The 25,370-nt window shown below is 41.5% G+C and overlaps 8 protein-coding genes and 1 non-coding gene across 22 annotated transcripts; 3 read left to right on the forward strand and 6 right to left on the reverse strand.

Moving 5' to 3' along the window:
- The first annotated feature begins 18 nt into the window (after positions 1 to 18).
- Positions 19 to 1,945, forward strand: LOC129585802 (actin-related protein 2/3 complex subunit 4). 2 transcript variants are annotated; one of them, XM_055478668.1, is made up of 6 exons: positions 20 to 189; positions 308 to 490; positions 605 to 723; positions 873 to 1,080; positions 1,432 to 1,602; positions 1,718 to 1,945. In XM_055478668.1, exons 2-6 carry the CDS (start codon positions 488 to 490, stop codon positions 1,721 to 1,723), a joined length of 507 nt encoding a protein of 168 aa, XP_055334643.1. In that variant the 5' UTR covers positions 20 to 189; positions 308 to 487; the 3' UTR covers positions 1,724 to 1,945. The 2 variants fall into 2 exon arrangements, with proteins under 2 accessions (XP_055334642.1, XP_055334643.1); XM_055478667.1 differs by having other exon boundaries at positions 19 to 189; positions 1,432 to 1,945.
- LOC129585799 (mitochondrial carnitine/acylcarnitine carrier protein-like) lies at positions 1,492 to 3,909 on the reverse strand. Of its 2 annotated transcripts, none has more exons than XM_055478655.1 (6): positions 3,860 to 3,909; positions 3,133 to 3,465; positions 2,845 to 2,972; positions 2,663 to 2,753; positions 1,884 to 2,309; positions 1,492 to 1,812 (listed from the first exon to the last, which is right to left on the reverse strand). In XM_055478655.1, exons 2-6 carry the CDS (start codon positions 3,367 to 3,369, stop codon positions 1,750 to 1,752), a joined length of 945 nt encoding a protein of 314 aa, XP_055334630.1. In that variant the 5' UTR covers positions 3,370 to 3,465; positions 3,860 to 3,909; the 3' UTR covers positions 1,492 to 1,749. The 2 variants fall into 2 exon arrangements, with proteins under 2 accessions (XP_055334630.1, XP_055334629.1); XM_055478654.1 differs by lacking the exon at positions 3,860 to 3,909 and adding an exon at positions 3,592 to 3,634.
- A 626-nt stretch (positions 3,910 to 4,535) lies between these two features.
- On the reverse strand, positions 4,536 to 6,469 carry LOC129585796 (uncharacterized). 4 transcript variants are annotated; one of them, XM_055478649.1, is made up of 3 exons: positions 6,336 to 6,469; positions 5,689 to 6,235; positions 4,536 to 5,602 (listed from the first exon to the last, which is right to left on the reverse strand). In XM_055478649.1, the coding sequence occupies exons 2-3, from the start codon at positions 5,966 to 5,968 to the stop codon at positions 4,677 to 4,679; spliced, it is 1,206 nt and encodes a 401-aa protein (XP_055334624.1). In that variant the 5' UTR covers positions 5,969 to 6,235; positions 6,336 to 6,469; the 3' UTR covers positions 4,536 to 4,676. The 4 variants fall into 4 exon arrangements, with proteins under 4 accessions (XP_055334624.1, XP_055334625.1, XP_055334627.1 ...); XM_055478650.1 differs by having other exon boundaries at positions 5,689 to 6,170; positions 6,336 to 6,458; XM_055478653.1 differs by having other exon boundaries at positions 4,746 to 4,882; positions 4,948 to 5,602; positions 5,689 to 6,451.
- Positions 6,470 to 6,807: 338 nt separating this feature from the next.
- On the reverse strand, positions 6,808 to 10,083 carry LOC129585801 (urease accessory protein UreG-like). 5 transcript variants are annotated; one of them, XM_055478664.1, is made up of 9 exons: positions 9,006 to 10,083; positions 8,859 to 8,882; positions 8,640 to 8,720; positions 8,246 to 8,308; positions 8,027 to 8,139; positions 7,803 to 7,927; positions 7,645 to 7,741; positions 7,421 to 7,568; positions 6,808 to 7,330 (listed from the first exon to the last, which is right to left on the reverse strand). In XM_055478664.1, exons 3-9 carry the CDS (start codon positions 8,668 to 8,670, stop codon positions 7,098 to 7,100), a joined length of 810 nt encoding a protein of 269 aa, XP_055334639.1. In that variant the 5' UTR covers positions 8,671 to 8,720; positions 8,859 to 8,882; positions 9,006 to 10,083; the 3' UTR covers positions 6,808 to 7,097. The 5 variants fall into 5 exon arrangements, with proteins under 5 accessions (XP_055334639.1, XP_055334638.1, XP_055334637.1 ...); XM_055478663.1 differs by having other exon boundaries at positions 9,001 to 10,083; XM_055478662.1 differs by having other exon boundaries at positions 8,859 to 8,921; positions 9,006 to 10,082.
- Positions 9,134 to 15,428, forward strand: LOC129585795 (uncharacterized). Of its 2 annotated transcripts, XM_055478648.1 has the most exons (21): positions 9,134 to 9,212; positions 9,402 to 9,600; positions 9,760 to 9,818; positions 9,925 to 9,994; positions 10,676 to 11,217; positions 11,313 to 11,519; positions 11,576 to 11,716; positions 11,826 to 12,041; positions 12,215 to 12,270; positions 12,368 to 12,496; positions 12,656 to 12,857; positions 13,027 to 13,119; positions 13,214 to 13,245; positions 13,358 to 13,472; positions 13,755 to 13,844; positions 13,944 to 13,984; positions 14,052 to 14,109; positions 14,316 to 14,396; positions 14,579 to 14,704; positions 14,801 to 14,911; positions 14,986 to 15,428. In XM_055478648.1, exons 2-20 carry the CDS (start codon positions 9,534 to 9,536, stop codon positions 14,885 to 14,887), a joined length of 2,412 nt encoding a protein of 803 aa, XP_055334623.1. In that variant the 5' UTR covers positions 9,134 to 9,212; positions 9,402 to 9,533; the 3' UTR covers positions 14,888 to 14,911; positions 14,986 to 15,428. The 2 variants fall into 2 exon arrangements, with proteins under 2 accessions (XP_055334623.1, XP_055334622.1); XM_055478647.1 differs by lacking the exon at positions 9,134 to 9,212 and having other exon boundaries at positions 9,249 to 9,600.
- On the reverse strand, positions 15,416 to 18,148 carry LOC129585800 (metaxin-2-like). Of its 4 annotated transcripts, none has more exons than XM_055478659.1 (8): positions 18,054 to 18,148; positions 17,536 to 17,745; positions 17,411 to 17,458; positions 17,285 to 17,350; positions 17,040 to 17,170; positions 16,595 to 16,678; positions 16,252 to 16,490; positions 15,416 to 15,885 (listed from the first exon to the last, which is right to left on the reverse strand). In XM_055478659.1, exons 2-8 carry the CDS (start codon positions 17,609 to 17,611, stop codon positions 15,645 to 15,647), a joined length of 885 nt encoding a protein of 294 aa, XP_055334634.1. In that variant the 5' UTR covers positions 17,612 to 17,745; positions 18,054 to 18,148; the 3' UTR covers positions 15,416 to 15,644. The 4 variants fall into 4 exon arrangements, with proteins under 4 accessions (XP_055334634.1, XP_055334635.1, XP_055334633.1 ...); XM_055478660.1 differs by having other exon boundaries at positions 17,536 to 17,740; positions 18,054 to 18,070; XM_055478658.1 differs by lacking the exon at positions 18,054 to 18,148 and adding an exon at positions 17,807 to 17,966 and having other exon boundaries at positions 17,536 to 17,740.
- A 551-nt stretch (positions 18,149 to 18,699) lies between these two features.
- Positions 18,700 to 18,771, reverse strand: Trnar-ccg (transfer RNA arginine (anticodon CCG)). The gene has a single exon. It is a non-coding gene; the product is annotated as a tRNA-Arg (tRNA).
- A 1,070-nt stretch (positions 18,772 to 19,841) lies between these two features.
- LOC129585696 (protein ECT2-like) lies at positions 19,842 to 22,504 on the forward strand. The gene is made up of 3 exons (XM_055478486.1): positions 19,842 to 20,278; positions 20,674 to 22,069; positions 22,148 to 22,504. Exons 1-3 carry the CDS (start codon positions 20,156 to 20,158, stop codon positions 22,345 to 22,347), a joined length of 1,719 nt encoding a protein of 572 aa, XP_055334461.1. The 5' UTR covers positions 19,842 to 20,155; the 3' UTR covers positions 22,348 to 22,504.
- A 582-nt stretch (positions 22,505 to 23,086) lies between these two features.
- On the reverse strand, positions 23,087 to 24,721 carry LOC129585786 (cofilin/actin-depolymerizing factor homolog). The gene is made up of 4 exons (XM_055478634.1): positions 24,509 to 24,721; positions 24,280 to 24,350; positions 24,008 to 24,214; positions 23,087 to 23,510 (listed from the first exon to the last, which is right to left on the reverse strand). The coding sequence occupies exons 1-4, from the start codon at positions 24,509 to 24,511 to the stop codon at positions 23,345 to 23,347; spliced, it is 447 nt and encodes a 148-aa protein (XP_055334609.1). The 5' UTR covers positions 24,512 to 24,721; the 3' UTR covers positions 23,087 to 23,344.
- Between the last annotated feature and the right edge of the window lie 649 nt (positions 24,722 to 25,370).

Here is a 25,370-nt window from a genome sequence, read left to right on the forward strand (position 1 = left end):
CCGTGCATTTGTTTTCGCGTACAGGATGCGAACAAAATGTTTAACTACCGAAGAATGAAAACTGAAAATTAGCAGCAAAATATCCAGAAGTACTTCTGAGCTTTTTCTATTTTTGTTTTGCTTTTAAAATTGTAAACCTCTGTTCTCCGTAGTAAAGTTTTTGGATTGCAACTATATCGCGATCTGAAGGTACGAGTATGGTATGAACTGTGTTAAAATGGTTCGCCACCAACATCTTGCCTTTAAAACGGTTTGTTTATGCAGTTCCTCATGGGATTTGCATAATTTGCTTTTTCGTTTGGTACAGGTTAGATTGAACGAGTATTTACTGCCAAGTGCTCAGTACTCTGTCTCAGCAGAGACTGGCGCCGCGGTCGAGAAATCACGGAATTCTGTTTCGTTTTGCCATCAGGACGTCGCGTAGTTAAACTTGTTGGTCTAATAATCCATCAGACCAGCCGTAGACATTAGCAGACGTACCACAAAAATGGTAAGCTGAAGAAGGATTTGGCCGTACACAGCGATTCGTGATGAGGTTCTCCTGCTGCTCAGCTAGTGCTGTAACAATTTCTATAACACGGCTTTGTTACTTTATTGGGTTTAGTCAACGACGCTGCGTCCGTACCTGAATGCTGTCAGGGCCACTTTGACGGCTGCCATGTGTGTGGAAAACTTCGACAGCCAAGTAGTGGAAAGGCACAACAAACCTGAAGTAGAAGTGAGGTAGGCTGCTCAATGCTCATAAATGTTATTTTCTTCAATTGATTCGACGCATTCGCTGCATATCTTGCTGTTGTTAAATCATGCATTTGTATGAAAATGTTTTGCGATCGTTCTTGGTTTGAAGGGGTATCGGTTTCTTGTATCTGCAGATCGTCCAAAGAATTGTTGCTGAATCCTGTTGTGATCAGCAGGAACGAAAAGGAGCGAGTTCTTATCGAGGGCTCCATTAACTCTGTGCGAGTGAGCATAGCCATCAAACAAGCGGATGAGATTGAGAAATTGTTGTGTCACAAGTTTATGCGTTTCATGATGATGCGAGCGGAACACTTCTTCGTCATGAGAAGAAAGCCAGTTGAGGTATGGCTATTTGTTAATTATTTTAATATTATGATTTACAGTTGTAGACGAGCAAATGAAAAAGATACCAGCAAGTATCAAAATTAATTAAGTTCGTTTTGCTTCATATTAATAGTAACAGAAGTATAGTACCGTACAGTTATTCATGATTTTTCCAAGTATATCTGTACTCGTATGGCGTGCTTACGAAACCACAAATTACCCAGTCTAATAATTATTATGCATAATATTTCATTGCTTTTTTTGCATTCATTCAGAGTACTTGGCTGACAATTGACTCAATATTTAGGCATACCTGTACGATTTTAAATCATGACCGTTAGTCACTTATCAGGGCGTGGGAAATTGTAGGGGTATGATATAAGTTTCCTCATCACTAACTTCAATACGGAACAAATGTACAAGCACAAGCTGGTGGATTTTGTTATAAATTTTATGGAGGAAATCGATAAAGAAATCAGCGACATGAAGCTGACGCTGAACTCTCGCGCTCGAGTCTGTGCCGAGGAATTCCTCAAGAAGGCAAGTACAGAACAAGATTAAAAAATAAAACAACCCGAAAAATGCACAGAAGTTATTATCTGTAAACCTTATTTGCTACTGTCTGTATCGCAAACTAACACGATTCCATTTTCAGTTTTGAAACCGCAGTTCCTGTCCAACACTAAACTAGAGATTGGGAGCGATATTGTCGAGGATTTTCATTCCGACTTCGTAACCCAAGAAGCACGCCTAAAATACCACTTCCATTACTTACTCTGTTTTACTTTTTTATTTGTTAATGGTCAAGTGATGTCTCTTACCGCATTTGCTGGAAAAGCACGGAGCAGAACTGGTGTAGCTCCCTTATAAAAACCAGCTATTCCTTCTTCGCGCATGACTTCTCGAAACACATCACGAATACCGTTAGGGTAGGCTCCTTCCGGGGCCGTCTGGAACCGGGATTTCAGAACATCCGGTGGCAATGCCACAAGCCAGTTGAAAATGCCGGCAGTACCGCCAGCAAAAATAGCGCGCAATGGGTTCACGTCGGTCGAATTCCCACCAGGAGGGGTAACCTTTTTCTTCAACCATTCGTATGTCATGAAATACACTCCACTAGCGGGAACATCGCGCAGTAAAGTTGCCCCCGTTCCACGAAAAACGCTTCGGATGCCACCTTCCCGATAAAGCTGGCGAACGACATCTACTGGGCCAGAATATTTCGGCTTAGCTGCTCCTTGCTGGATCTGCCGACATATCAAAAAATTAACTTCGCCCACAGCCAAGGAAGCCATTACCGTTCATTGAACTGCTTCAGAAGTGCCAAGCAAAATAAAAACAGAATTTTGACAAAACCATTTTATACTTTCCACCTTATGCTGCAGAAATCTGTGCAAAAATTAAACGGTTATTCTATAATATTAAAGGGTTGCAAATATTAAAATATTCCTCGCTCTCTTAAAACTGAATCAATATTACCATTACAGATCATATTATAAAATAATGATATCTGCTCATGAATCCTGCTTATAAACATTATCTATACCAGTACGGTTAAGGATTATCCGCTAGTTCACCACTGTTTACTGATTTCCAGTACCTGAAGCAAGCACTTAATGCGTTCACCGGGAGCCATAATCGCGGTAGTGAAAACCCCCGCTAACAATCCGGCTTGAAACAACTGCAGATAACTGCGGAAAACAGTGAGATGATCGCATCGCAAAATCAGCAGGTACAGTTAATTAACTCCCACTTAATTTACTCTTTATTTAATTCACCCACCTTAACTCCTCGTCCGGCGTTTTCTGTTGGAGTTTCTTACCGATGCCATATCCCAAGAAACAAACAGCAAAAATTGGTGCAATACCGGTTAAGGGAGCTGCCATCCCTTTATATAGGCCCAAAACGCCCTATGGCAAGAAAGCATATCAGGGAAATTGAAAGGATTTGGACGCAGTAGCAGGAACCACTTGTTCTAACTTCTGACATAAGTGGATAAATAACGAACAATTTGCAATCATAGACGATATAATAACTCCGACATCCGACCTCTTCTTGTGAAAAACTCACCTCTGTTTTAATAGTTTTCTGAAAGCAGTCCCAAGTTCCCCTGTACAAAGGGACCTGAGCAAGGCCAACTTTGGGTTGCGTTTGCAGCCGCACTTTAATAGTGTCCAAGGGATGTCCCACAATAACTAGCCATGTTCCCCCAAATCCGCCAGCTAGGAAATCTTTTATAGGGCTGACACGGCGTACTGCTGGACGATTGTCCTTCGCAACCCCCACGGATACATCCGCCGAATCCATTTTCGGATAGCCAATATATAATATAATATATTCCAGATGATGGCTCGAATCACGGAAATCCACGCCAAGTGGGTCGCAAACACACGGTCGCAAAACCTATCAAGGGAAAATAATTACGAATCAAGCTTTTGCATACAACAGTAAGCATTTAACTATTTATTTACAGTAATAACCATAAGAAAAAAACTTTAACAGTAATGACGGCAGTCCACAGTTTATTACAGTCTCAACTGTGTTTTCGCAAAACTACGGTAGGTTTTTCCCTTTTCCATATTCGAGTATCATGACAACTTGCATGAACGAAACTGACGAGTGACGATAAAAAGAGAAGTAAGCGACAACAAAGTAACTGCCGCCCCAAACAATTTAAATGCGGATTGCCAGCTCCCACTGGGGCGGAAGCACCAACGATAACGCGCTATCCCACCGACTTGCTTCGGGCAGTTAAGCCCGGCCTGCTCAGATCCATGACAAAAGGAAAATTGCTGACCTGGGATGTGTCGTATGAATTGTATTCACTGCATAATATGTCGACAACGCGAGCTGATGAAGCAGCATCGCAGGCTGATTCCGGCCAAGTACCGAGGCACACCATAATACCCCATGGTCCAGGGGCGCCAAAGGAGCCTTATGCCTATGCTGCATAAATACATCAGCCGGCAAAGTTTTGGGAATAATTTAGTTCCACCGGTTTTGCAAAAGCGATTGCCCCTCGTCAAATTTTGTTCCCCTGTCAAAATTCGACACCCCTCTTTTGCCAAGCGTGTGACGCCCTTGCCATGAATGACCGTGTGCCTGTGGCCGGCCTGTGGGCTGCGAAGCTCAAGGACATTCGGACTGGAAGCCGTGCACGACTGGCACGAGCCACTGTGTGCTTACCACTGGATAAGGATAAGCATAGAAATTTAGTGTCGAAAAGCGGCTTCTGTTCAGGAAATACGCCGACGGACGACGGTGCAACCGTCGACCTGGAGCATATTTAGTTTAGTTGACTCTAAAAGATACAGCTACAATAAGGCTGCTTTCAAACTGAGAACCATGTACGAGTACTGTATATCTTGGGTAAATTACAGTACTTACTTGAATAGTCGAGTACTTGAGTTTTTGGATTGGTAACCTACCGGTACTGTACTTCCACCCGCTACCGTTAAAGTAAACTTTTACAATCGGATATCGATTTAATACGTCGTCATGTACTGATGTACGAAGTGCCAACAAAAATACAAAACAATACTGCAGACTGCAGTGCATCAGATTCACGCTGCTATGCATAAAAATAAAGAGTTAAAAGATAACAGACAAATACGCTATCTGGAGCTGTTCCAAGACTGCGCGTCCTGTTCGAGGTCGTCCCCGGAAGCACGATTCCAATCGTAGTTGTACTGCGTGGCGTTTCCCCCGGAGTAATATCCCGCTGTATGATCATGGGATCGTCGGTCGCTGTCGGAATATCTGACATGTCTGACCTGAGGCTCATTGGGCAGGTCATGCGACAAGATTTCGGAATTATGCTCTGATAAAGGAATCAACAGGTTATGCTTATCCAAATGATCGCGCAGCGTGTTCAAGCCAACTGACTTGGAAAATTCCGTCCTTGCATCCGCGTCCGGTGCGTTGCTACTTGCCCTAGCGGAGTCAGCTTGAAATTGGTACTGCCAATTTGGCGGGCCGGAAGAAATCTGGTCCGGTCGAGGCGAAGCTGTTGGGCGTACGGGTGGCGTGGTGGGCGCCGGCGGTCGCACAGTAATGGTCATATCCGTGGTTGCGGCCATCGTGCGCGGGGTGAATTTGGATTTGATGTCGGTTATTGAATTACTGGCTCTTGATACCAAGTTTTTTACATGCAAGCTGGCGTTGCTTAAACTGTTCGTCACTTCGAACACTCCATGATGGATGACCTTTGGGCCTTGAATTAAAAAGTTGTACTTTTCGTTTAATTGTTCGGCTTCTTCAGCAGTCGTAACTCCTTTAAATTTCTGCTCATAGATCATGAAGACGATCACACACAGGACTTCAATAAACAGCATTATAATGGCTGCAGCCAGTATAGTAGTAAATAAACCGGCATAAGCGGTTTTATTGATTATGGTCTGCGCCCATTTCATTCCCAGTTCAAAGGACAGCTCCATTTGGGTTTCCATGTTTCTGTACTGATAATCCGTTAGCAGCAGATGCCTTTGTGTTGCAGTGCAGTTAAAACTTTTGGACAGGTTGATGTATGCTAAAAAGTGTGCTTCAAAAATGAACCGACTGTAAGAGAATTTTCGGAAAATATGTATACGAGAGATAGTTACAGTAACGTAAGTTATGAATTCTTACGCTTTTTTATTGCTTCATTTTGCACACTGTATTCGGCATACGCATGGGCCACTTTAGATTGCGTTCCTATTCGCTCGAGAGCAATCTGTCGGTTGCATATCAAAATGATAATCCAAACAAAAACCAGGGTTAATATAACTCCCAATAAGAAACACACACTTCCTCCTGCTAATAAATAACCGTACTCGGCAATAAAAACCATTTTGCTGTCGCCTGGTTTTCCAGATGCTGGTCCCGGAAGCGGTTCATTGTTGGATTTACCATCGTTTTGTGAATTCATCACATTGTAAAACGCACCCAAGCGGAATGCAGTTGGCGACTGGCTTTTTTAGCGGTCATGTTTCGTCTCAGCATTCCAAAAAACTTTCTAAAGGTATTTCAGACATTTCCTTTGTCAGCTTAAGTCTAATCCGTAAGGTTTGTGCGCTTAGTGATGACAAATCGGAGCTATCACGATCAGAGCTATCCCGGTTTTCTAATCCCTTTAAAAGTAAGGAACCGAATTCCATGAGTCTGTTTGATGACTATATATACATGCCTGAGGCCTCTACAAAATTCATAAAAATAAAATATCTACGCGTGCGTTTTGTAGCACGTATACGTGCCTATAAAATGTTAAGCAAAAATTTTTTACATTAGTCAAATACCTTTTGAAACATGAAAACCTGAATTTCCACAACCTGTGAAAAGAAAACTATCATGTTGTATTTCAAAATACAAAGGTGCGCGCTGGTGGCCTTTAACTATCCTGCATTAGCAGTCTTTCATAAGGTTAAATAATTATTATTAAGAAAAAATTGCATAAAAATGCATTTTGCGAAGACCGCTCAGTTTGCAATACGGTAACCACAGAAACTATCGAATAATTACAGTATCGCTTACAATTTGCAAGCTGAAAATAACTATACCAGTATCAGTTATTGCTTACGATTAATTAAATGCCAAATTTATTCTGCGTTCGCTGACACACTATCTGTGATTCTGTACCTACCAGTATACAGTATTATACACACTACACCTTTTAATTCGACGTATTACAGTAATAAATTACAGGATTTTGCAATTGTCCAACAAGTCGCCATAAAAAAAGTCATATGGTTAGACAGTGCACGTTAAGTGTCACAGCAATACGTTTTTGTTCGCATGATGTCCTCAAACATCATTTCGGTAGCGCCAGAGTAACATTACGCCGCCTTTACCGGTCAGCGAAACCATTACTGTATTTAGTGTAGTACAAGTACATCGGATGCAAAAAAGTTTAAAAAGTTTAGTTTAAGTTTAAAAAGTTTAAGTTTTAAAACGGCATGATGAGATACATTAATATTAATACTATGCGAGTACTGCTCCTGAAACCCGGACAGAATTGTGTCTTATTAAATAAATATCATGCATTGCAAGATCCACGGTGATCAGTTGGCAGAATCTTTGTATGCAGTTAAAATACAGTCTGCGATTTCCTTGACTCCGACCATATTTTTAGCCTGCGCAAATATCGTGGGACCGTTTTGGCGCATCACATCCGCATCCCGCCGCATGACATCCAGACTCGCTCCCACTGCCTCCGCCAAGTCTGTTTTGTTGATTACCAGTAAATCGCTTTGGGTAATGCCCGGTCCGCCTTTCCGGGGAATCTTATCCCCGCCTAAACAGAACCAGAACGTTTCGCCAAGACATATCGCTAAGCGCTGATGTTAATACTACAGACAGATAAGCTATATCGGTTAAAACATACCAGCCACATCGATGACGTAGATTATATAATCCGCCAATTCCCTGCTGAAATTAGCCGCTAAATTGTCGCCGCCTGACTCCAAGAATACTATTTCCGGCTGGAACTCTTTTGTTAGGTCTTTCACAGTTTGAAAATTTAAGGAATAGTCCTTCAAGAAACAAGATGTGCATGTTACGTAAGACGAACAAGAACGTTCTGGATCACAGCTGCAGGATGCATTGTACTTCGCGAATAGCAGCGTGCGGACATCCTCCGGTTTCGACAGCTTTCATCCGCTTTTCTTCCAGCGCCTTATTTCTTACTAAAAATTCCCAATCTTCCCTGCAATTGTTAGTCATGCAGACGTCTGGCGGGCTGATGCAGAGTAATTGAAGCAAGTTACCGAGTGAAAATATCGTTTGTCACGACACAGATGTTGTGGGAATCGCGCAGGTATCGGCATAACGCTAGCACCAACGCAGTTTTCCCAGATCCTACTGGCCCTCCTATTCCCACGGTGAATGCGCGCTGTAGACAGCATGTACAATTTTAGCGAAATGTAGGTGGTTTGTAGACTTACTACCTAGTACTCCATAGATCTGTAGCAGTGTAGCCGTATTATCTGACCTCCTTCCAGTTGGTGCGATGACGCAACGGTTCACGGTGCTCATAGCTGCCGGGATTGTCCATGATTTCATGGGTATGGCCATGTTCGTGTTCATGACTGTGATGGCCGTGGTCTAAAATTTATGCCCATTTAGATTAAGTGCTACATTTCAAATTTTCGACGCCAAAGAAATGAGGCGTCTGTCAATTAAACAAGGCTTCCGGTCCACTAGTACTTACCATGAGAATGATCATGGCCATGATGGTGCCCACCTTGAGATGTCGCGGAAACGAGAGATCCTCCTTGTGATACAAATTTTGATCAATCCACAGCGCGAGTACATGTACTTAGTATTACTTACGCTCGTGACTGTAGAGCTAGTTTGCAAACAACATAAAACTTAATTTTTATGAAATCTGAACCGTGAACACATTATTGTGCTTTTGTGGACCCGAATGTATTTAAAAAACACACTAACGATAACCCCCAAAAAAGTGTGTAAAGTACCGTAGGACGGTACGCTGTAGCATGTACAATATGTTTGTATTGGACACTTGCTACAGGCTACAAGCCATACAAACAACGATAAGATGCCTTACAACATCTCATATTTTTTTTGTTTAGGAAATTTACCTTTTTGGAAAACCACATTCTGTGTTTCCATAATTAAGTATAGATTCAGGTACGTTCGAAGCCAAAATTAAATCGCAGGGGCTGCAAAAAAGACATATAAATACTTCCAACGATTATCGCCTAAAATAGAATTCTTAGGTTCAATTCGCGTTCTTTGCACTACACTGCATGAGCCGCTGTACAAAACAAACTAACGCAGTCACAATTCATTTCGCTTACCTTTTGCAAATAAATGCGGTTTCTCTGTAGCAAAACAATGAGGGCAAAATGGATAAATGATTCCTGCACAAGATTGACGAAGGCATTTTCGCAATAGATTAGGAGTAGATTTTTAAACGGTAGACGTGATACACTTCCTTACCTTACCGTAAATGCAAGCGAATTGCAAGGTCACAACCGGTTTCAGGGAACTCTTTTTTAAGCTTACGCTTCTGGCGAAATTTTAGCTCGTTCAGGTACAACACAAAACATTCCACCATTCAAGAAAAGAAATTCGGTAATACAACAACATACCCGGCTCCAGATTTAGAGAGCAGCTGTGATAACACCGATGCGACTATAGTGCAGATTTCGGTAAATACAATACGACTGTATTTAACAGCTCTTTTGCACAGATTTCCTATCTTTTACGACCATCTGATTACCAGATAGCGGTATTGTATTCTGCCGCAGCTGAAAAGTTTAAATTCCAATCTCTGCTGTGCAGTAGTGGCAATATACAAGTTGATATGTCGCTGATTTGTACAGGCTTTACTATTCTAGGGTAGGCAGTGTTTTTGCCCTGGTATCCGGCTGATAATCAAATTAATCCAATTTGTACTAACTGCATACCAACCAAAGCCAAGCTGCACTGGAGTGTGTGAATAGCCGATTGAAAAATCTCATCCCATAGCCATGCACTTGAGTCCACGGGAGCAGGAAAGTCTTCTTATCCACAACGCCGGATTTGTAGCCCAAAAGAGTGAGTTCTCGTTAAACTCGTATATCTGTTTGTACCTGATAACACACTGTAGAAGTCCGTCGGGTAAAATCTCTGCCGTGACAGCTTATTAAGTTTGGTAATTGCTTGGGTGCTAAGGGGTTAGAATACATGTACAGGAATTTAATCCATGTTTTATAGGATTAGCGCGAGGATGCAAGCTAAACCATCCAGAAAGCGTAGCGCTGATTGCCGCTCAGGTAAACTGGGTTAAACGCGACTGTATCCTTGCATTGCATGTTTGCCACGGTGGATTATACGATTATACTCCGCAGAAATACTCTGGTCTTTGTTGCTCGTGTTTAGTTGCAAGAACTAGTAAGGGATGGCAACCACAGCGTTGCGGAGTTGATGGACATTGGCGCAAAAATGCTGGGTAAATAAGTAAACCGGAAGTTGTGCACGCAACAACACTGCTTTAAGTCACTGCAGTACATTACAGTATGTTAATAAGTACTTGTATGTTGAATAGTCGTATGGCATGTTGTTGTACTTCGGCAATTTTGTAGTGGCGATCGCTAAAATGAATAACAATTGTTTAATCAGGCTGCTCGTTGTAAACTTGCAGGTAAAACGACATAATATAGATATTGCTGTTTCTTCACTCTACGTTGTAACGCTGTAGCTGGCCTTGAAATGCGGTCCGTGGTGCAGCATTAATCACAGAATTTGTGGATAATTAACCTTGCAATATTATAGAGGCATACCTAGGACTTATAGTGATAAAATCAGGACATTATGTATACCTACCAGACCTGGGCAGTTATAACTTAACTCTATAACTTAACGCGAGTTATTTGCGAGTTATCGAGTTTTAACGTAACTCTGTAGCGTAACTCGCTACCCAAAACACTTAACTCTAACGTAACTCGCCAGAAATTTGTATACATTGTCTATGGTAGCGTAACTCGCGGTATAACTCGAAACTCGGTTTTACTTGCATAAATAGCGTAACTCGTAGCGTAACTCGCACGCTACCTGTAACTCGTAACTCTAACGGTGGTTGCATTTTCCATAACTGCCCAGGTGTGATACCTACATTGTGTGTTCATGCTAGGTACGAATCAAGTTATGCCGGGCGTGCCGGAAATGATCCACGAGATCCAAATTGAAGCCACATTTCCAGATGGCACTAAACTTATAACGGTGCATCACCCTATATCAGCTCAGGATGGCGATCTGCAGTTGGCGTTATACGGCAGTTTTTTGCCCGTTCCGAGTTATAACGTTTTCCAGCGTGGATCTTCGGATGTTCATGGTCAGTCGCCCGGTCAGATTATGCCGGTCAAAGGAAATCCCATTCAAATCAATCAAGGCCGACGCACCGACATTTTGGAAGTCCAGAGCTTTTGCGATCGCCCCATCCAAGTTGGCAGTCACTATCACTTCATCGAAGCTAACAAATTCCTTCAGTTTGATCGTGCTCGGGCGTATGGAATGCGACTCAACATCGCTGCTGGTACCGCAGTCCGGTTCGAACCAGGCGACATCCGGAAAGTCTTCCTAACCGAAATTGCCGGAAATCAAGTCATCAGAGGAGGAAATGGATTGTGCAATGGACAGTTCTCTTTAGAAAATCTTCCCTCCGTTATGGAACGGGTATGTTAACACATGAAATTTAGAATCTTTGGTTTTACTATAGTGGTTTCGGGGAAGAAGACTGCCGATTTGGTAATCTGATCTGCATTTAATAGCTTCTGAATCAAGGCTTCCGACATGCCAAACAAGAGCATGATTTGGAGATCCGTACTGATCCTTCTCGAATACCAAGGCCAGTGTACGCCAAGATATACGGGCCGACAACTGGAGATCGTGTCCGACTGGGCGACACCGGTCTTATCATAGAAGTCGAAAAGGATTACACAGTTTACGGAGATGAGTGCAAATTTGGCGGTGGCAAGGTATCATATGAAACGGTAATTAATTGGATGAAATGAAATTAAGCGTCACTTTTCAGGTTCTTCGTGAAGGGATGGGCCAAGCAGCGGGTATCGCCAACAAAGCTGAACGCTCGCACACCGCCCTGGATACAGTGATCACAAATGCTCTGGTTGTTGACAGCGTGACAGGAATTTTTAAGTGCGATATTGGAATAAAGGTAATATTTACCGAAGCTTTCTCAGTACAGCTGCATGTCATCTTGTCGATCCCTATAGTATACCAGTTTTACAAATCAGTTGTGTCTAATCTGGTCGATGTTGTTACAGGATGGGCATATTGTGGGACTTGGAAAGGCCGGCAACCCTGACGTAATGGAGGGTGTTGACACTAACTTGATAGTGGGTGCGGGAACAGAGGCCATCGCCGGAGAGGGATTAATAATAACCGCTGGTGCTATTGATACCCATGTGCATTTTATTTGTCCCCAGTTGGTCCGAGAAGCCGTTGCTGCAGGGATTACCACAATGATTGGAGGCGGAACTGTATGTTCCTAAATCAAAAGTCAATTAAACACACGATTTTTTTTCGAAATCACGGAAATCTTTCAGTTGTTCCGCTTTGTCGGTCTGTCAAAGTGTACACTGTACACTTGACCGCCGGGCATGCTAATCCGCGCTCGCGCATGGAATTTTCAAGTTCTCTTTACACTGTATAGGGTCCGGCGTCAGGTACTTGTGCCACCACATGTTCTCCTGGACCGGAACACATTCGGTACGCATACAATTTAGCAAGAGCAACTAATGAAGACGAACTACGAAACGTAGCCTTTGCAGGTGTTTGTGCAAAGCGTTTTGATGTTGTGTTGCAGGCAGATGATGGAGGCTACGGATAATTTCCCAATGAATTTCGGGTTTACCGGCAAAGGAAATTCAAGTGGTACCGGATCGGGAAAATTAGCCCCTGAACTAGTGGAACAAATCGAGGCTGGCGCTATCGGGTCTGTTATACGTTTTAAAATTCTTATGGAAGTGACAGTAAAATATAAAATACGGATACTAGTACTTCAGAGACATCGTAATAAAAGGAGTAATTTTAAGGTCATTGCTAAGAAAACTTTAAAGAGTCGCCAAACACTTCCGATTTATTGTACATTTAGGTTAAAGCTGCACGAAGACTGGGGAACAACACCGTCTGCCATCGATGCAGCTTTAAAAGTTGGAGAGGCGTACGATGTCCAAGTGACAATCCACACCGACACCCTTAATGAATCGTCCTGTGTAGAGCACACACTGGAAGCGATAAATGGACGAACGATTCATGCTTACCACACGGAAGGGGCCGGTGGTGGACATGCTCCTGTAAGACAAGTTGCCAAAAATATTCACGCGCTACTTAATCAGCGTTTTGGGAATTCATGCAATTATAGAAGTATCATGACTATTTCTGTTGACTTGTGTCGTTCTTACATAAAAACCTGGAATTCTGGAGTTCGGTGTCGTGGTTGAAGAATTGCTTTTTTAATTTCAGGACATCATGAAAGTAGTCGGCGCCCAAAACGTCATACCTAGCAGTACCAACCCAACGCGACCATTCACCGTTAACACAATCGACGAGCATTTGGTATGAATAATGTTAAAAGTTAACGCTTTAATCCAGTTAGTAGTCCGTGTGCTTTGTGTGAAAGCAAAATTAATTATTTGTTTATGAGCTGTAGGATATGCTGCTGGTTTGCCATCATCTGGATAAGTAAGTTGGGCGAAAACTTTCCATGATACCGGTATAGTGATTATCTAGATCTGTGTATCTTAGCTCAGAATGATAGGACCTGGTTCCTACTAGAAGGTTTTGTGTTGTACAGGAATCTCAAAGAAGATTTGGCTTTTGCTGAAAGTCGAATTCGAGCGGAAACGATTGCTGCAGAAGATATCTTACATGATTTGGGTGCCATTTCTATAATCAGTTCCGATTCTCAGGTCAGGTGACGCGTTTGACCTTGAGCTGGTTTGCAGTGACGTGTTCAACTATTTCTACCGTGCACAGCAAAAGAGTAAACGAAGATTATTATAAAACCATAAACTTCTAGCTTTATGCGCATTCAGCTGTTTAGAATTACCGTGTGTTGTATTGTGTTGTGCGTTATATATATGCTTCGTTATGAGCGATGTTTGTACCTATATTTTTCATTTAATGTTATAAATCGAATCATAAGACTTTGTTCTTTTTAAGTGAAATACGGAATTCTTGCCCTTTGATAGGCAATGGGTCGCATTGGCGAAGTCATAACGCGAACGTGGCAGACGGCAGATAAAATGAAGAGCATCCGCGGACGACTTTCTGAAGAAACGGTAAAGGCGCAAAAAAAACACCGTTTGAAGTGATTCTTGTACGGTGAATGAATTGTTGTATTTCGAATATGGTTCTTCACTTGTTCACTGTGATTAAAGGGCGACAACGACAACTTCCGGGCTCGTCGATACGTGGCAAAGTAAGTGGATGAAGTGTGTGATGGTGTCTTGAATCTCGGGAGGGTACTTTAAAATTCACTTTTCCAGGTACACTATAAATCCTGCCATAGTTAGTGGCGCGCGCGATATTATTGGTTCCATTGAGGTGAATGACTAAAGAAAGATATTACGCATACATAAGCAACATTTCCGTCTCTGATGGTCGTCTTTACGCTCTGCAATCAATTGTCTAGAAGGTCATCATAACTCTTCTTTCGTTTAGTCACGGACTTTCATTTACCACAAAAACGGATCTGTTACACAAAAATGAGGCGTTTAGGATAAATAATTTAAATAACTATGGTACTGCAGATTGGAAAGTTTGCCGACTTAGTGTTATGGGAACCGGCGTTCTTTGGAGCAAAGCCGGCCATGGTGCTGAAGGGTGGGCAGGTACATATACTATATTGCGATGTGCACAGTAAACACAAGCGCTATCTAAACAGCGAATCTTTTTAAACTTTTAACTGTAAATACTCGTAAACATAAGGTGTGGGAACTGCCATATTGAAATAATATCGGCTACAATATTTTTAAGTTCAGATCGCATCATCGTATTATGGAATTTTTTGCAGATTGCATGGTCTCAGATGGGTATGCCAAATGCTTCTATACCAACTCCTGAACCAGTGAAGCAGCGTAAAATGTTTGGTGCTTATGGGAAAAGTCCATCACATAATTCCATTCTTTTTATCTCTAAGGTTGGTTTATGCAGCAGCGCAATAATTTTTCGAATTACTGGCTACTTTAAAACCGTTATTGACTCTAATGTTTTGATTTTGGTCTTGTAAAAATAGGTCAGCGAGGGAAAAATTTCACTACAACCAAAAAACGATATGCCGTTCATGGGTGCGCTAAAGTCAGCAAGGCATCCATGGTGTTGAATACAGCCACTCCTCGGCTAGAAAGTAAGTTTCAGAATGAGCCGGTAGCAGCTAATTAAATTTAATGGCTTTCATGAGTCGATTGCGTTGATTTTTAGTTAATCCAAACAACTATAAAGTCTACAATATTATCTCTAAAACTGATGGATCCACAGACAAGGAACACTTGACCTGTCCGCCTGCAAAAACGCTTCCCCTGACCCAGCGTTACTTCTTGTTTTAGGATGAAGAATCGTGTCATTTCGTACATTTTGCTTCTGCCTGATTTCGTCCTAAAGTTTTTTAGTACATACTGTAATCATTTCGTTTACCGTCACTGTGTTTAGTTTCCCATCGACTGACGACTAACAGTTCAACAGCAATGAAAATTAATGTTAAATTAAAGTTTCGTTATTTGAACATTTCTTGAAATAGGGGAATCTAAAAAGTATTCTGAAAGAAAATGACGAAAATAGTGCTGAAATAAATGTTTTTCAGTTTTTGTTATTGTATGGAGTTTGTGGATTACCACATGCTGCACCTTAAAAATCACAAGTCCGCTTGTTTATAGGCATATATTAGAATTTACTGCTTTACGGATACAGATCACTCGTAATAAGACAACCGTCACAAATACTATATGATAATTAATACACCGCAACATTTGATCGCTTTCTCAACATATTCTGAAAACTTTGCGCAACAATAAAAGAGCAATTAGTGGCTGCCGCGAGTAAGTAACTATGCGAGCAGCTAGATGGTAATCCGGTGCTTCAGATTAAATGTCGCTCTTGATTAGCATCGGAGGCAGTCGGCGCATTCCCGTAACTACAGTGGCATTGTAAAGTTCGGTATTCAGTCCAAGTTCTTTGGCGAAAAATAACCGATCCACTCGTTGGCAGAATGCCACTAAATTCTGATGGCGTTGAACCAGTTCGCTCAGATTTCCTTCTGGAAGATGGCATGTCAGGAGAGCGCTGAGATGTCCAAATGCCAACGCATCCAATTCGTTTGTATGCCTACAATAATTTTACATGAGGAAAATCGTCTATCACGTCACGTTAATTAGCTATCATCAACGCATAATGGAGGCAACACGTTGCTAATTATTACACTTTGCAGTGCAAAGCATTTCGAATAACTACACAAATGCATAACATTACTTCTGTACACTTTAGCACAATTCGTAGCGAGATGAGGATCTACTTTTAAAAGGATGAATAAAAAAAAGGACGGATCTACTTTTAAAAGGACGTTATAACGGTATAAACCTGTAGTTATAACAGTTTCATTATAAATCAGTCATTGTAGAGAAAAAATAATTTTATCAAATAAAATCAAGATATCAAAGTATGGTTGAATGACAAACATAACAAAAATCTTACACATCATCCAGAAAGTAAGGTCGTGGTCCCAACCGTTCGCTCAAAGCTCGCAGATCACTTAAAAGACTCTCTCGAACGTCCTCAATTGATCGCAAAGGAGACATTTCCATTAAGTACGCTTTGATTTGCAAGCGTTTCAAAAACGGCAGAATTTTATTCAACGGTGCGGGATATGGAGAGCCATACCGATCTTTCGTGACAGCTTTATAATTTGCATCATCCAACCAGGCAGCATACAACTGCAAAAAAACAGGTGTAAAAATTAAATGGAAGTGGGTAGATAAATAAACCTGATACCCGCTTAACTACCCCTGTAGCAAATGACTTCAATTCAATTACGCACTTCGGCATTTTTTACGGTTATTTGTATCATTTCCACATACGGTCGGATGGATCCTTCCTGTTCATTAGTCAACTGCTGACGAATCTAAAACCAAGAACGATCGGAAGGCAAAAACAAACTGCTTTTTGAACGCAACAAGATAGATAATCCAGAAAGGCCAAATTCAGTTGGTCTCACTTCTCAGGCAGTGAAAAGTCATTAAAGTAAGTCAGACTTCCGAAACAGTTTTCTAAGCGAATGCCGGGGCGGATGGGCCCAGAATACATATTACGAGTACTATTAGAGTAACTAGACCCTGCAGTACATGTGAAAAATGAAAAAAACCCAAATTCTCAATAATTTATCAGATGACAAGCCGTAATCTTCCTACTGACGACATCAAAGTCTGCAATATGCGCAATACTTTCCTGAACTAAGTAACTCATTTCATAAGTGTCGTGCCTACCCGCAGTCGAGCATATGCGGTAATGGCGTCGAAGCCAGCCACAAAATGATTTTCCACCTTAAGAAGAGGTAGTTTACCAGATACGGATATGAATTCTGCATTCGAGCGTTCATCGAGCACAAATTTCAGACCTGAAAATTGCAACACCGTTCACTTCTGATTTCTAGCAATTCAAAAAACCAAATCGACTTAAACTTTTAATCAATACATAATCGTCACAAGTCAAGTTCATTTCACTTACTAACCATGCATGCGTAGAAACGCTTGAGTTGCCAAACATTCGGCTTGCTCATGGAGAGTAACTTGCACACCTGCAATTACCAATAGGTAACAGAAAGTTACAAAGTCGCATTTTATATTCTCAAACTCACCAAGTGGAGGAACGCAAAGAATCGCATCGGTCGGCCATGGAAGATCTCCTGTATAAAGTGCGAGCACCTTCTGTATAATGCATTATTTTTGATAGACGGATTCACAAGCGCCATCCGAAAGTTACCTGCATTAACGACAACCTCCACGGGTTCTTCTACAAGGTCGTTGGTAAACATAAATGGCTTAAAAATAAAGTCCATTGTCAGATTTTAAGTGAAATATGTCCGATCGGGAGCCGAGGAACGCAATGGGCCAGTTGGTGGCACAACTGAGGCAATCCGCAATCTTCAATCAAGTGACTCAAGTCTTCTTCAATCAAGTCTCCCAGGCTACTCTAGGACGATACAGAACCGTCACTTGTACTGATGAATGCAGGAACGCCCAAATAAGCATACTATCTCCCAGTAATTCTCCCAGCTGCTGCGTATGTACGGATTCCAACAAATAATAAATACAAACAATAATACAAGTTACAAAACAATAAAATTAATTCTAAAAGCAAACCGCAAATAGCGAAGCATAAACTTCAACGTACGCGTGTTATTACTATGCGATGAGGCGGAAATTCGATTTATGGCAAGCAATTACATTCGCAGCGTAAAATTAAGCTGTGGCTTGGCTGTCACCAGGCACACTACTTACGGGTGTTGACATTTTCAACTGAAAATTCCATTTGCTATGAATTGCTAGGCTGGCCGAATTTTATTTTCGTAATTAATTGCTTATAGTATACCGACGTTTTTTTTATTTCTCAGTAGTACCATAATTTTCATTCCACGCGAAGCTCCTTATCTTATCGCGGCATTATATCTACCGCACCTGGAATTTTCAGTTGAAAATGTCAACACCCGTAAGTAGTGTGCCTGGTGACAGCCAAGCCACAGCTTAATTTTACGCTGCGAATGTAATTGCTTGCCATAAATCGAATTTCCGCCTCATCGCATAGTAATAACACGCGTACCTTCAACAATCAACGGTTTAACTTACGTACTTTTTAAAAAAATTCGAAAGTGAAGGCTGCGATTGCGAAGCCTGCCTGCCCACATACGAAGCGTCGCCAACCGCAAGGGGTGGTAATGCTTTGATCAGGATGTTTACATACCCGCCCGAAAAACAAAATGATGGCTACAAATGCTGAGTTACAATAAACCGCCTAACAGTTAATCCGTTGATGTTAAATTTGAAATCGCAAAAGACTAATTAGATTAGCAGGCACAAACAAGTTGTTGATTCAACTTTTATAAGTCAACATGTTTTTGCAAAGATTGTGCAAAAAAACCAAAAAGTACGCCCGCAATGGGACTCGAACCCACACTCTTTGGCTCCGGAGGCCAACGTCTTGCCATTAGACGATGCGAGCAATCCTAAATTTCGTTTGGCATTAATCCAAACAAAACAAATTTGTCCCGCAGTGAGTACTGAATACCTAGTTTAAGTCTCAGAACTCAGCGTCCATAGCAGCACGCGATGTTGATGGTACTCGTACAATACTTGTTCATATACAGTACTTAAGTAAATTTCAACGGTTAAAACGTCACTAAAACGGCGGCTCTTTTCAGTTGCGGTTTGTCGGTCTGGAACACCATTTCTTATTTTTTTCATTGATTCACAAAAAAGACCTGTTTGTTTTGCTAAAATTTGGTACCACTACCATTGCACGTTCCATCACTTCCGTGTCAAGATTTGTTAGCAGATACTGTTGAAAATTTATGTTTTTAATTTTAAATTTTCACATTCATTCCGCAAAGTGTTGAGAATTATCAGGTTTTTGATCTGAATTCATAGAATTACGTGGTATTTGATTTTGAGTAACGGATTGTTCCTAGCCCGATGACTCGGCAACAAAACTGACAACTTTTAAGGAGTGTTTCTAGCTTGGAATTTTGGGTGAGTGTTCGTCTGTTCGAAGGAACCAAGAAATCCTTGTTACCAGTTTGTTTACAAACTGAACGGCAACATACCCTAATGGTCTAATGAAATCATAAATGATCATGATCCTGTTTAGCATTTGACAGATGTTCTTTTAGTCTTGATTCTTTGAAGTTTAGAGCAGCGGGTCTTCGCTTCCGAAATGTTGATTGTTCGGCTTTTTTTGTAATTGTCAGCCATCCACTCTACTGCAGAATGCATCTTTTCAGGTGGAATCGTCGATCGCGACTTTCCTTGCTGTTAGAAAATTTTAATATCCCTTTACTGGGTTTGCATCATAAAATGGGCGATGTGGATATGATGCAGATTACACACGTTGAGCATGCAACAGGTGAAACTGGCTATTATTTTCGTATTGCTATTCCTTTTGTGACTTTTGTCCCATTTGCTGTTATATTATATTAATTTTATTGCAAGAACGTTTTAAATACCTAACTTCCTTTATAGTGATCCTCACATTTGCCAGTCACATTTGCTCATTTGTTTTATTATAGAACACCCCGGCCGCACAAACCCCGCTGCGTGTCGTTAATTATGATGAACCGTCGGACGAAAATTTTCGTTCCCTGGTCGCAGACATTGGAGGGACCATCATTCCTAAAGCACAGTTTCTGGCTGCACGTGCTGCGCATTCCGAAAGCCATTCAGATTTGAAGACAGTAGTTGTCACAAGTGCCTTCGATGAGCTACCAGAGTTCGATAGTCTACGTAAGTCTGTTTCGGTACTAGCACCACCGGCACTGGAGCATTTCGCAGCCGCCCGCAAAAACAACAGCGACGTCAAACTGGGTATCAAGGGACGTGGCCGCCATCCGATGGCGCTGTATAATCTGTGCATGAAGGACACCGTTTGCGTGCTTACTGGATTTAAGCAAGACGATGATGCCATCAAAGAGCTGGAAAAGCTCGTACACTGGATACAGTGGATGGGTGGACAGGCACGTGCTTTCTCGTTACAGTACTTATCTGTAGTCGCCAACTATCCCAATATGTTATTATTAGCTATTATTCTTATCATTCATTCACAGTTTTTTAGTTAAGTCTCTTCTAAGCATTAATAATTCTTAATACTTCTAGAGTTTACAAGGAAATAATGCAATTACAATTTCTCGCCGAATTCTACAATTAGTACAGAACTGTATGCACAGGAAGCAGAGGATTAGTTCGCAACTTTCTGTAAATTTACCCCATAAGCAATTTTTCTCTCCATGTCTTCCGTAAGTTAAACGCGATTTTTTGGTGGCCCAGCGTAAAGCGTTCACCTCAAAAAGAAAATTCTTTTTTATATGTATTCTATATGTGCCGACACGACGAAATCTTTGTGTACCTGTAGGCACGCGACCGCTTTCCAAAGTCTGGTTCTGGGGACCGAGCCACACATGTAATAGCCAGCGGTGTTCAGTGTGACAAATATGGTGTCGCTGTCGCTATCGGAATTCCCGTTCTCCGAAAGGCATGGATTCATCATTTATGGAAAAACCGAGATAAAGACATAAACCCCCATGATCCCGCTTTAATTGCCGAGTTCCGGTTTAAACCATTTACGGGGCTGAAGGTATTTTTTCATGGTTTTTCTGAAACCGAAACCAAAAATGTGAAGGATTTGTGTGAGAAAAACGGTGGAGAAATTGCTGCTGACGAAGACGATGCCTCTTATATCGTACTAGAAGATTTGAAAGGGGGACATTGGCAAGTGACCTCCACTGAGGGCTCTTCACCAAAGAAGGAACGGATGATCAATATAATTTGTAAGAAAGACTTGGAAAGTGACACCGATAGCGACTTTGCTCTCCCGAGACCGTTGTTCTTCAAGCAGAAGTCGGATGGCGCAGTTTTGCCGGCGGAATGGTTTTGGCAGAGCGTACAGATAGACAGTTGTGCAGCTCCAGCTGGTTATCCACAGTACACTCCCGCGGAAACTTTGAGTCAGGGAAGCCTTGAAAAGAAGCGAAAAAATCAGGCTTCATCGAAGAAGACACGACGTTCCCGTCCTCGTCTGTCACCTTTGGCCGAATCGTCCAGTTCCAGAACCAGGAATGCATCATTTGATTTTTCGGAGGATGATTCACTTTCCAGCCCTGTACCGTACAGTCCCACACCCGTGCGTACTGTACGCCGCAACATAGTCCAGGAGATTCATGAGACGGAGAAAAATTATTGTACCATTTTGGAGAGTATACTGGAGATTATGAAAAAATCGCTTGATCCAAACCAGATTGCAGGAGCACTGTTGGAAGCCTCGGCGGCGGAGCAGATGCATGTGTACATCCATTTAATTAATGCTATTCATGTGGTTCATCAGCAGATTCTTGATGATTTGGAGAGCACCTTATTCGGATGGAAAGAAGACTGTGATATTGGGCCTATTTTCATTGGACAATGCGAACGTTTAAAGGAAGTGTATCCGCCGTTTGTTAGCGTACAGCCCAAATTGGTATCATTGATTTCGGAATGGGAGAAGCAGTATCCGCGATTTCAAGGCCTCTTGAAGAAGTGTGAACGAGGTAAAGAACCGGGTTTTGAACACCTCCGGGAGCATTTGCGCGACTTGCTGATCAGGCCCGTTCAGCGTTTACCATCCGTACTGTTGCTCCTTAAGCGCTTATTGGAAGCAACCAAGAAAGTCAGTTCCACCATGCGAGACGTGAACCAATTGGAAAGGGCCATCCATGACACCGATAAAGTGGTGCAGACGATTAACAGCGGGATGAAAGGGGACTTGCGACAAAGTAAGTATGGGAATTTCAGTACTCTGTCAAAAATGTTGGCAGTTAAAATGTTGTTGCAGTGCATATTTTTTTTTCTAGCTGTTCCTAGCGGAAAAAAGGCAAAGCGAGGAAGCACCGCTACAGCAATCAGCAGTGCTTTGCACGGGGTGGCGTCTTTCGGGAAATCATCTGGAAAGAAAATGAAACGAGCTGCTTCTGGTATAATCCACTGGAGTCCCGTTTTGAATAAAGGAAATAATGGATCTCATGAGGATGTATCTTCCTTAACTAAAATCTGAGTGCTGTTTTCTTATGCGGGGTCTTATTTTTCAGCGCATGATCTGTTTTATTGGTTTAAATTTGCATGTTGCGGGGGTAAACAGTTCCATGACAAGAGCGTTGTATATCAATTTAATCGTCAGCTTGGACAGAGTGGAGCTTCTAATAAACCGAATCAAGTTATATGATTAATTGAATCAAATGATTGGTAATTTGGTACGAGTATTGGCAGAGGTTTTTGTGGGACAAATAATTATATATTATTATTTAATTTATACGTACTCGTATAGTTATTCCGCATCTTTTTCAGTGATCTCGCCACACCAGCACTATTTTCAAAAATTTCTCTTTCAGTGGCAAATGCGAGTAGGTTTCAAATTGTTTAACGTATTTATTGTAAATTAAAGATAAAGATTGTGAAGTACTCATAATAATTATGTGAATCAACATCTAAAACATGAGTAAACAGAAGCGCACGGACGAGTACCGCACAATGCATAGGTGTTGTTGTACGTACTTTGCTGATCAGTTTCCGACAGCCTGAGAATAACTGCGCTTTCAGATCCAACGTGGAAATACCTTTTGCGCGACAAACAGTTTGCATCAAGATCGCTTGCAATTTTAGAGGAAGTGTTTGACCTTTCCTGCATCAGTTATTATTTCGTGTAGTACGTATATAAATTCTTGTGAGACTGTTATGCTGAGTTTGCATCTGATGATTCATGGGCGACGGTCTCGCATCTTTCGCAAACGCTCCCCTTGCAAGTGACTCAGCGTTTACTTAAACTGCTTTCAACTAACTCGAACTGATCGTTATAAAAAATTAAACAACATCAACAGCGCACTCAATTAACGCATACTGTTTGTCCAACTTGTTATAAAAAAAGGAATGCTCATTAGTGAATGTCCGTTCAGATTTCAAACACAGCCGAGAAACAAGCAAAACAGGAATAAAAACCATGAAACGAATATGATCAAAAAGAACCACAACGGGCTTCAGTCAGGACAAGAATCGCTTCAAGAACGATCGGTTGATCGCAGTTTTTCCTCCACCGCTTCCTTGGAGGCCTCAGATTCGTCCGTAGCCTGAATGTATTTAGCCACGCCAACCAAAGCTTTCTTCAGCGCATCAAAGCTGCTGGAGTACAACATCTTCTTCTTCACCTTGGCGGTATCAGGGCACCTGTAACACCATCAAATCTCATAATCTCCCCAAAAAATCTCAACCAAACATTTAAAAACGTGCACCTAGTGCCACTCGAATCCAGTCAGAAATATCAATATATTTTTTCCATTTACTTACACATTTGCCATTTAGTCTTTATAATAGTAAAATTAACATTGCTTTGATCGTGTTATTGCACTTTCACGTCAGAGAGACATGGTACATGTGAAACTACCATAAAAAATATATAGTGCCATGCAAATAAGCATCCATTCAAAAATGGCTAAAATAGATAACTCGAAAAAGTGACATGAAGTTCACGCGGATTAAACTGTTCGTACATTTCGAATATTAACGCTTTATGTTTAGAAGTTGAAAAGAATTTTATCGTTAAACGGTTAAATGTGGTATTCTGAGTTTTAATTAAAACTAGAGGAACTTCGACTTATTTTTACCAGTTTCATGCAACAGGGAAAAGTTACTCTGCAGACTGCATCACACAATAAGTGACTTACCAGGAAAGCAGAATCAATTTCTGCTTGTGACTTTCAGTGGCTGCTCCTTGGACCTTGTGTTCGTATTCGTAATCGAAGACCCCGTAGCGGCAGTCATCAGGGCCAGCAGCGAGGAGATCCTTCAGGAAGTCTTGATAGTTGGCATTGCGCTCCCCGACCTTCTCCACGACGATCTGCTTCTCATCCTTGATCATGTAAACGATATAGCTGCAAACACAATTCCCCGGTTAAGATGTCCGCACAGACCTGCGCGCGTTCTCGCGTAAGCTTACCGAGCTTTTTTATCGCGTTTGATTGATTCAAACTGCTGTTTGCATTCATCCGCAATGGTAACACCGGACGCCTGAAAACAACAGCATATTGTAAAAGTCAATCAAACCTGCTGAAATGTTCCGGTTATACTGAATGGAATAAAGTGATCCCGACTTAGAGCGATGTTTTCGCCTGATAATGTCCCAAAAGAAATCCGAAAGCCATCAAGTTTAAGGGTCTCTTACGCACCATTGTATTGTTGTGTCTTGTCTCAAGTCAAAAGTAAAACAGGAGTCCAGTAAGTATGGAATATGCAGCCTTCGAATAACAATTTATAGGAAACTGGCTGCTTTATTGGCGTACCCTGCAAAACTTTTAACCAGGCAATGTGGCGATAACGAGACTGCAAAATGAGACGGCGGATGAGTGAACACGAATACCTCATGGGGGCGTCTCCGCCAAATAATTGCAGCACAGTCTGTATAATGAGCTTCATTTGAGACTGGATGCTAGACCGTACATGTTCTGAATGAGCCGCGTACGTACATCTTTACCATATCAATGGTCCATCATGACAAAAACTCATGAACTGTAAGCGAGCCAAGCGAGGAAGATCATTACAGTAATTTTGGAAAGTTGCAGTATTTCCTTGTTTGGCTATTTATGCTCATTTAAAATAACTGACGATAATGCTGTAATTTACTTTTACTGCTTGTACATCTAATCGTACATAATAATATTATAATGAACAATATTTTTTCCATAATTTAAAGTTTAAATTGATATCAAAAATCGTTGCCCTTGAGATCAGGTGCCTGTCAGTGGTTGATATGTACATAGAGCTTGTTAACTGTGATTGTGACTAGTGAGTACACTCAGAGTACAGTACTGTATGTCGTACAGTCGCTCTTTGTCCTGATAAGCACAATGACGTTTAACCAAATATGGCAATATGGCCATATAAGGCAACTCCGTTAATCAATACTCACTTATTATTGGTTAAGTTATTATTATGGTTTATGTTTAATACTGTAATTAACCAATCTTTGAAAACAGACTAACCACCATCACTGAAATTTAGCAGCTTCATGTAACAAGAAAGTAGGCTGAA

Source organism: Paramacrobiotus metropolitanus, unplaced genomic scaffold (assembly GCF_019649055.1).
Source record: "Paramacrobiotus metropolitanus isolate TYO unplaced genomic scaffold, Prichtersi_v1.0 Parri_scaffold0000018, whole genome shotgun sequence".
Classification (NCBI taxonomy): Eukaryota; Metazoa; Tardigrada; class Eutardigrada; order Parachela; family Macrobiotidae; genus Paramacrobiotus; species Paramacrobiotus metropolitanus.

Coding starts and splice junctions, on each gene's coding strand:
- LOC129585802 (XM_055478667.1), top strand. Junction 724..872: donor AAACCTGAAGTAGAAGTGAG/GTAGGCTGCTCA, acceptor TTGTATCTGCAG/ATCGTCCAAAGAATTGTTGC. Junction 1,081..1,431: donor TGAGAAGAAAGCCAGTTGAG/GTATGGCTATTT, acceptor GGGAAATTGTAG/GGGTATGATATAAGTTTCCT.
- LOC129585799 (XM_055478655.1), bottom strand. CDS start 3,369: ATGGATTCGGCGGATGTATCCGTGGGGGTTGCGAAGGACAATCGTCCA. Junction 2,310..2,662: donor GCATTAAGTGCTTGCTTCAG/GTACTGGAAATC, acceptor ATATGTCGGCAG/ATCCAGCAAGGAGCAGCTAA. Junction 1,813..1,883: donor GTGCTTTTCCAGCAAATGCG/GTAAGAGACATC, acceptor GTGGTATTTTAG/GCGTGCTTCTTGGGTTACGA.
- LOC129585796 (XM_055478649.1), bottom strand. CDS start 5,968: ATGAATTCACAAAACGATGGTAAATCCAACAATGAACCGCTTCCGGGA. Junction 5,603..5,688: donor AAATGAAGCAATAAAAAAGC/GTAAGAATTCAT, acceptor TCATTTTTGAAG/CACACTTTTTAGCATACATC.
- LOC129585801 (XM_055478664.1), bottom strand. CDS start 8,670: ATGGAAACACAGAATGTGGTTTTCCAAAAAG. Junction 8,309..8,639: donor GAATGTGGTTTTCCAAAAAG/GTAAATTTCCTA, acceptor TTGTATCACAAG/GAGGATCTCTCGTTTCCGCG. Junction 7,928..8,026: donor ATCGCACCAACTGGAAGGAG/GTCAGATAATAC, acceptor TGCTGTCTACAG/CGCGCATTCACCGTGGGAAT.
- LOC129585795 (XM_055478648.1), top strand. CDS start 9,534: ATGCACTTGAGTCCACGGGAGCAGGAAAGTCTTCTTATCCACAACGCC. Junction 12,271..12,367: donor CCTGGACCGGAACACATTCG/GTACGCATACAA, acceptor GTTGTGTTGCAG/GCAGATGATGGAGGCTACGG. Junction 12,497..12,655: donor ATCGAGGCTGGCGCTATCGG/GTCTGTTATACG, acceptor TTGTACATTTAG/GTTAAAGCTGCACGAAGACT.
- LOC129585800 (XM_055478659.1), bottom strand. CDS start 17,611: ATGGACTTTATTTTTAAGCCATTTATGTTTACCAACGACCTTGTAGAA. Junction 17,351..17,410: donor TCTTTGCGTTCCTCCACTTG/GTGAGTTTGAGA, acceptor TGGTAATTGCAG/GTGTGCAAGTTACTCTCCAT. Junction 16,679..17,039: donor CCGCATATGCTCGACTGCGG/GTAGGCACGACA, acceptor TCTTGGTTTTAG/ATTCGTCAGCAGTTGACTAA.
- LOC129585696 (XM_055478486.1), top strand. CDS start 20,156: ATGGCGCTGTATAATCTGTGCATGAAGGACACCGTTTGCGTGCTTACT. Junction 20,279..20,673: donor TACAGTGGATGGGTGGACAG/GCACGTGCTTTC, acceptor GTGTACCTGTAG/GCACGCGACCGCTTTCCAAA. Junction 22,070..22,147: donor GAAAGGGGACTTGCGACAAA/GTAAGTATGGGA, acceptor TTTTTTTTCTAG/CTGTTCCTAGCGGAAAAAAG.
- LOC129585786 (XM_055478634.1), bottom strand. Junction 24,215..24,279: donor AAACGCGATAAAAAAGCTCG/GTAAGCTTACGC, acceptor TTGTGTTTGCAG/CTATATCGTTTACATGATCA. Junction 23,511..24,007: donor AAATTGATTCTGCTTTCCTG/GTAAGTCACTTA, acceptor ATGGTGTTACAG/GTGCCCTGATACCGCCAAGG.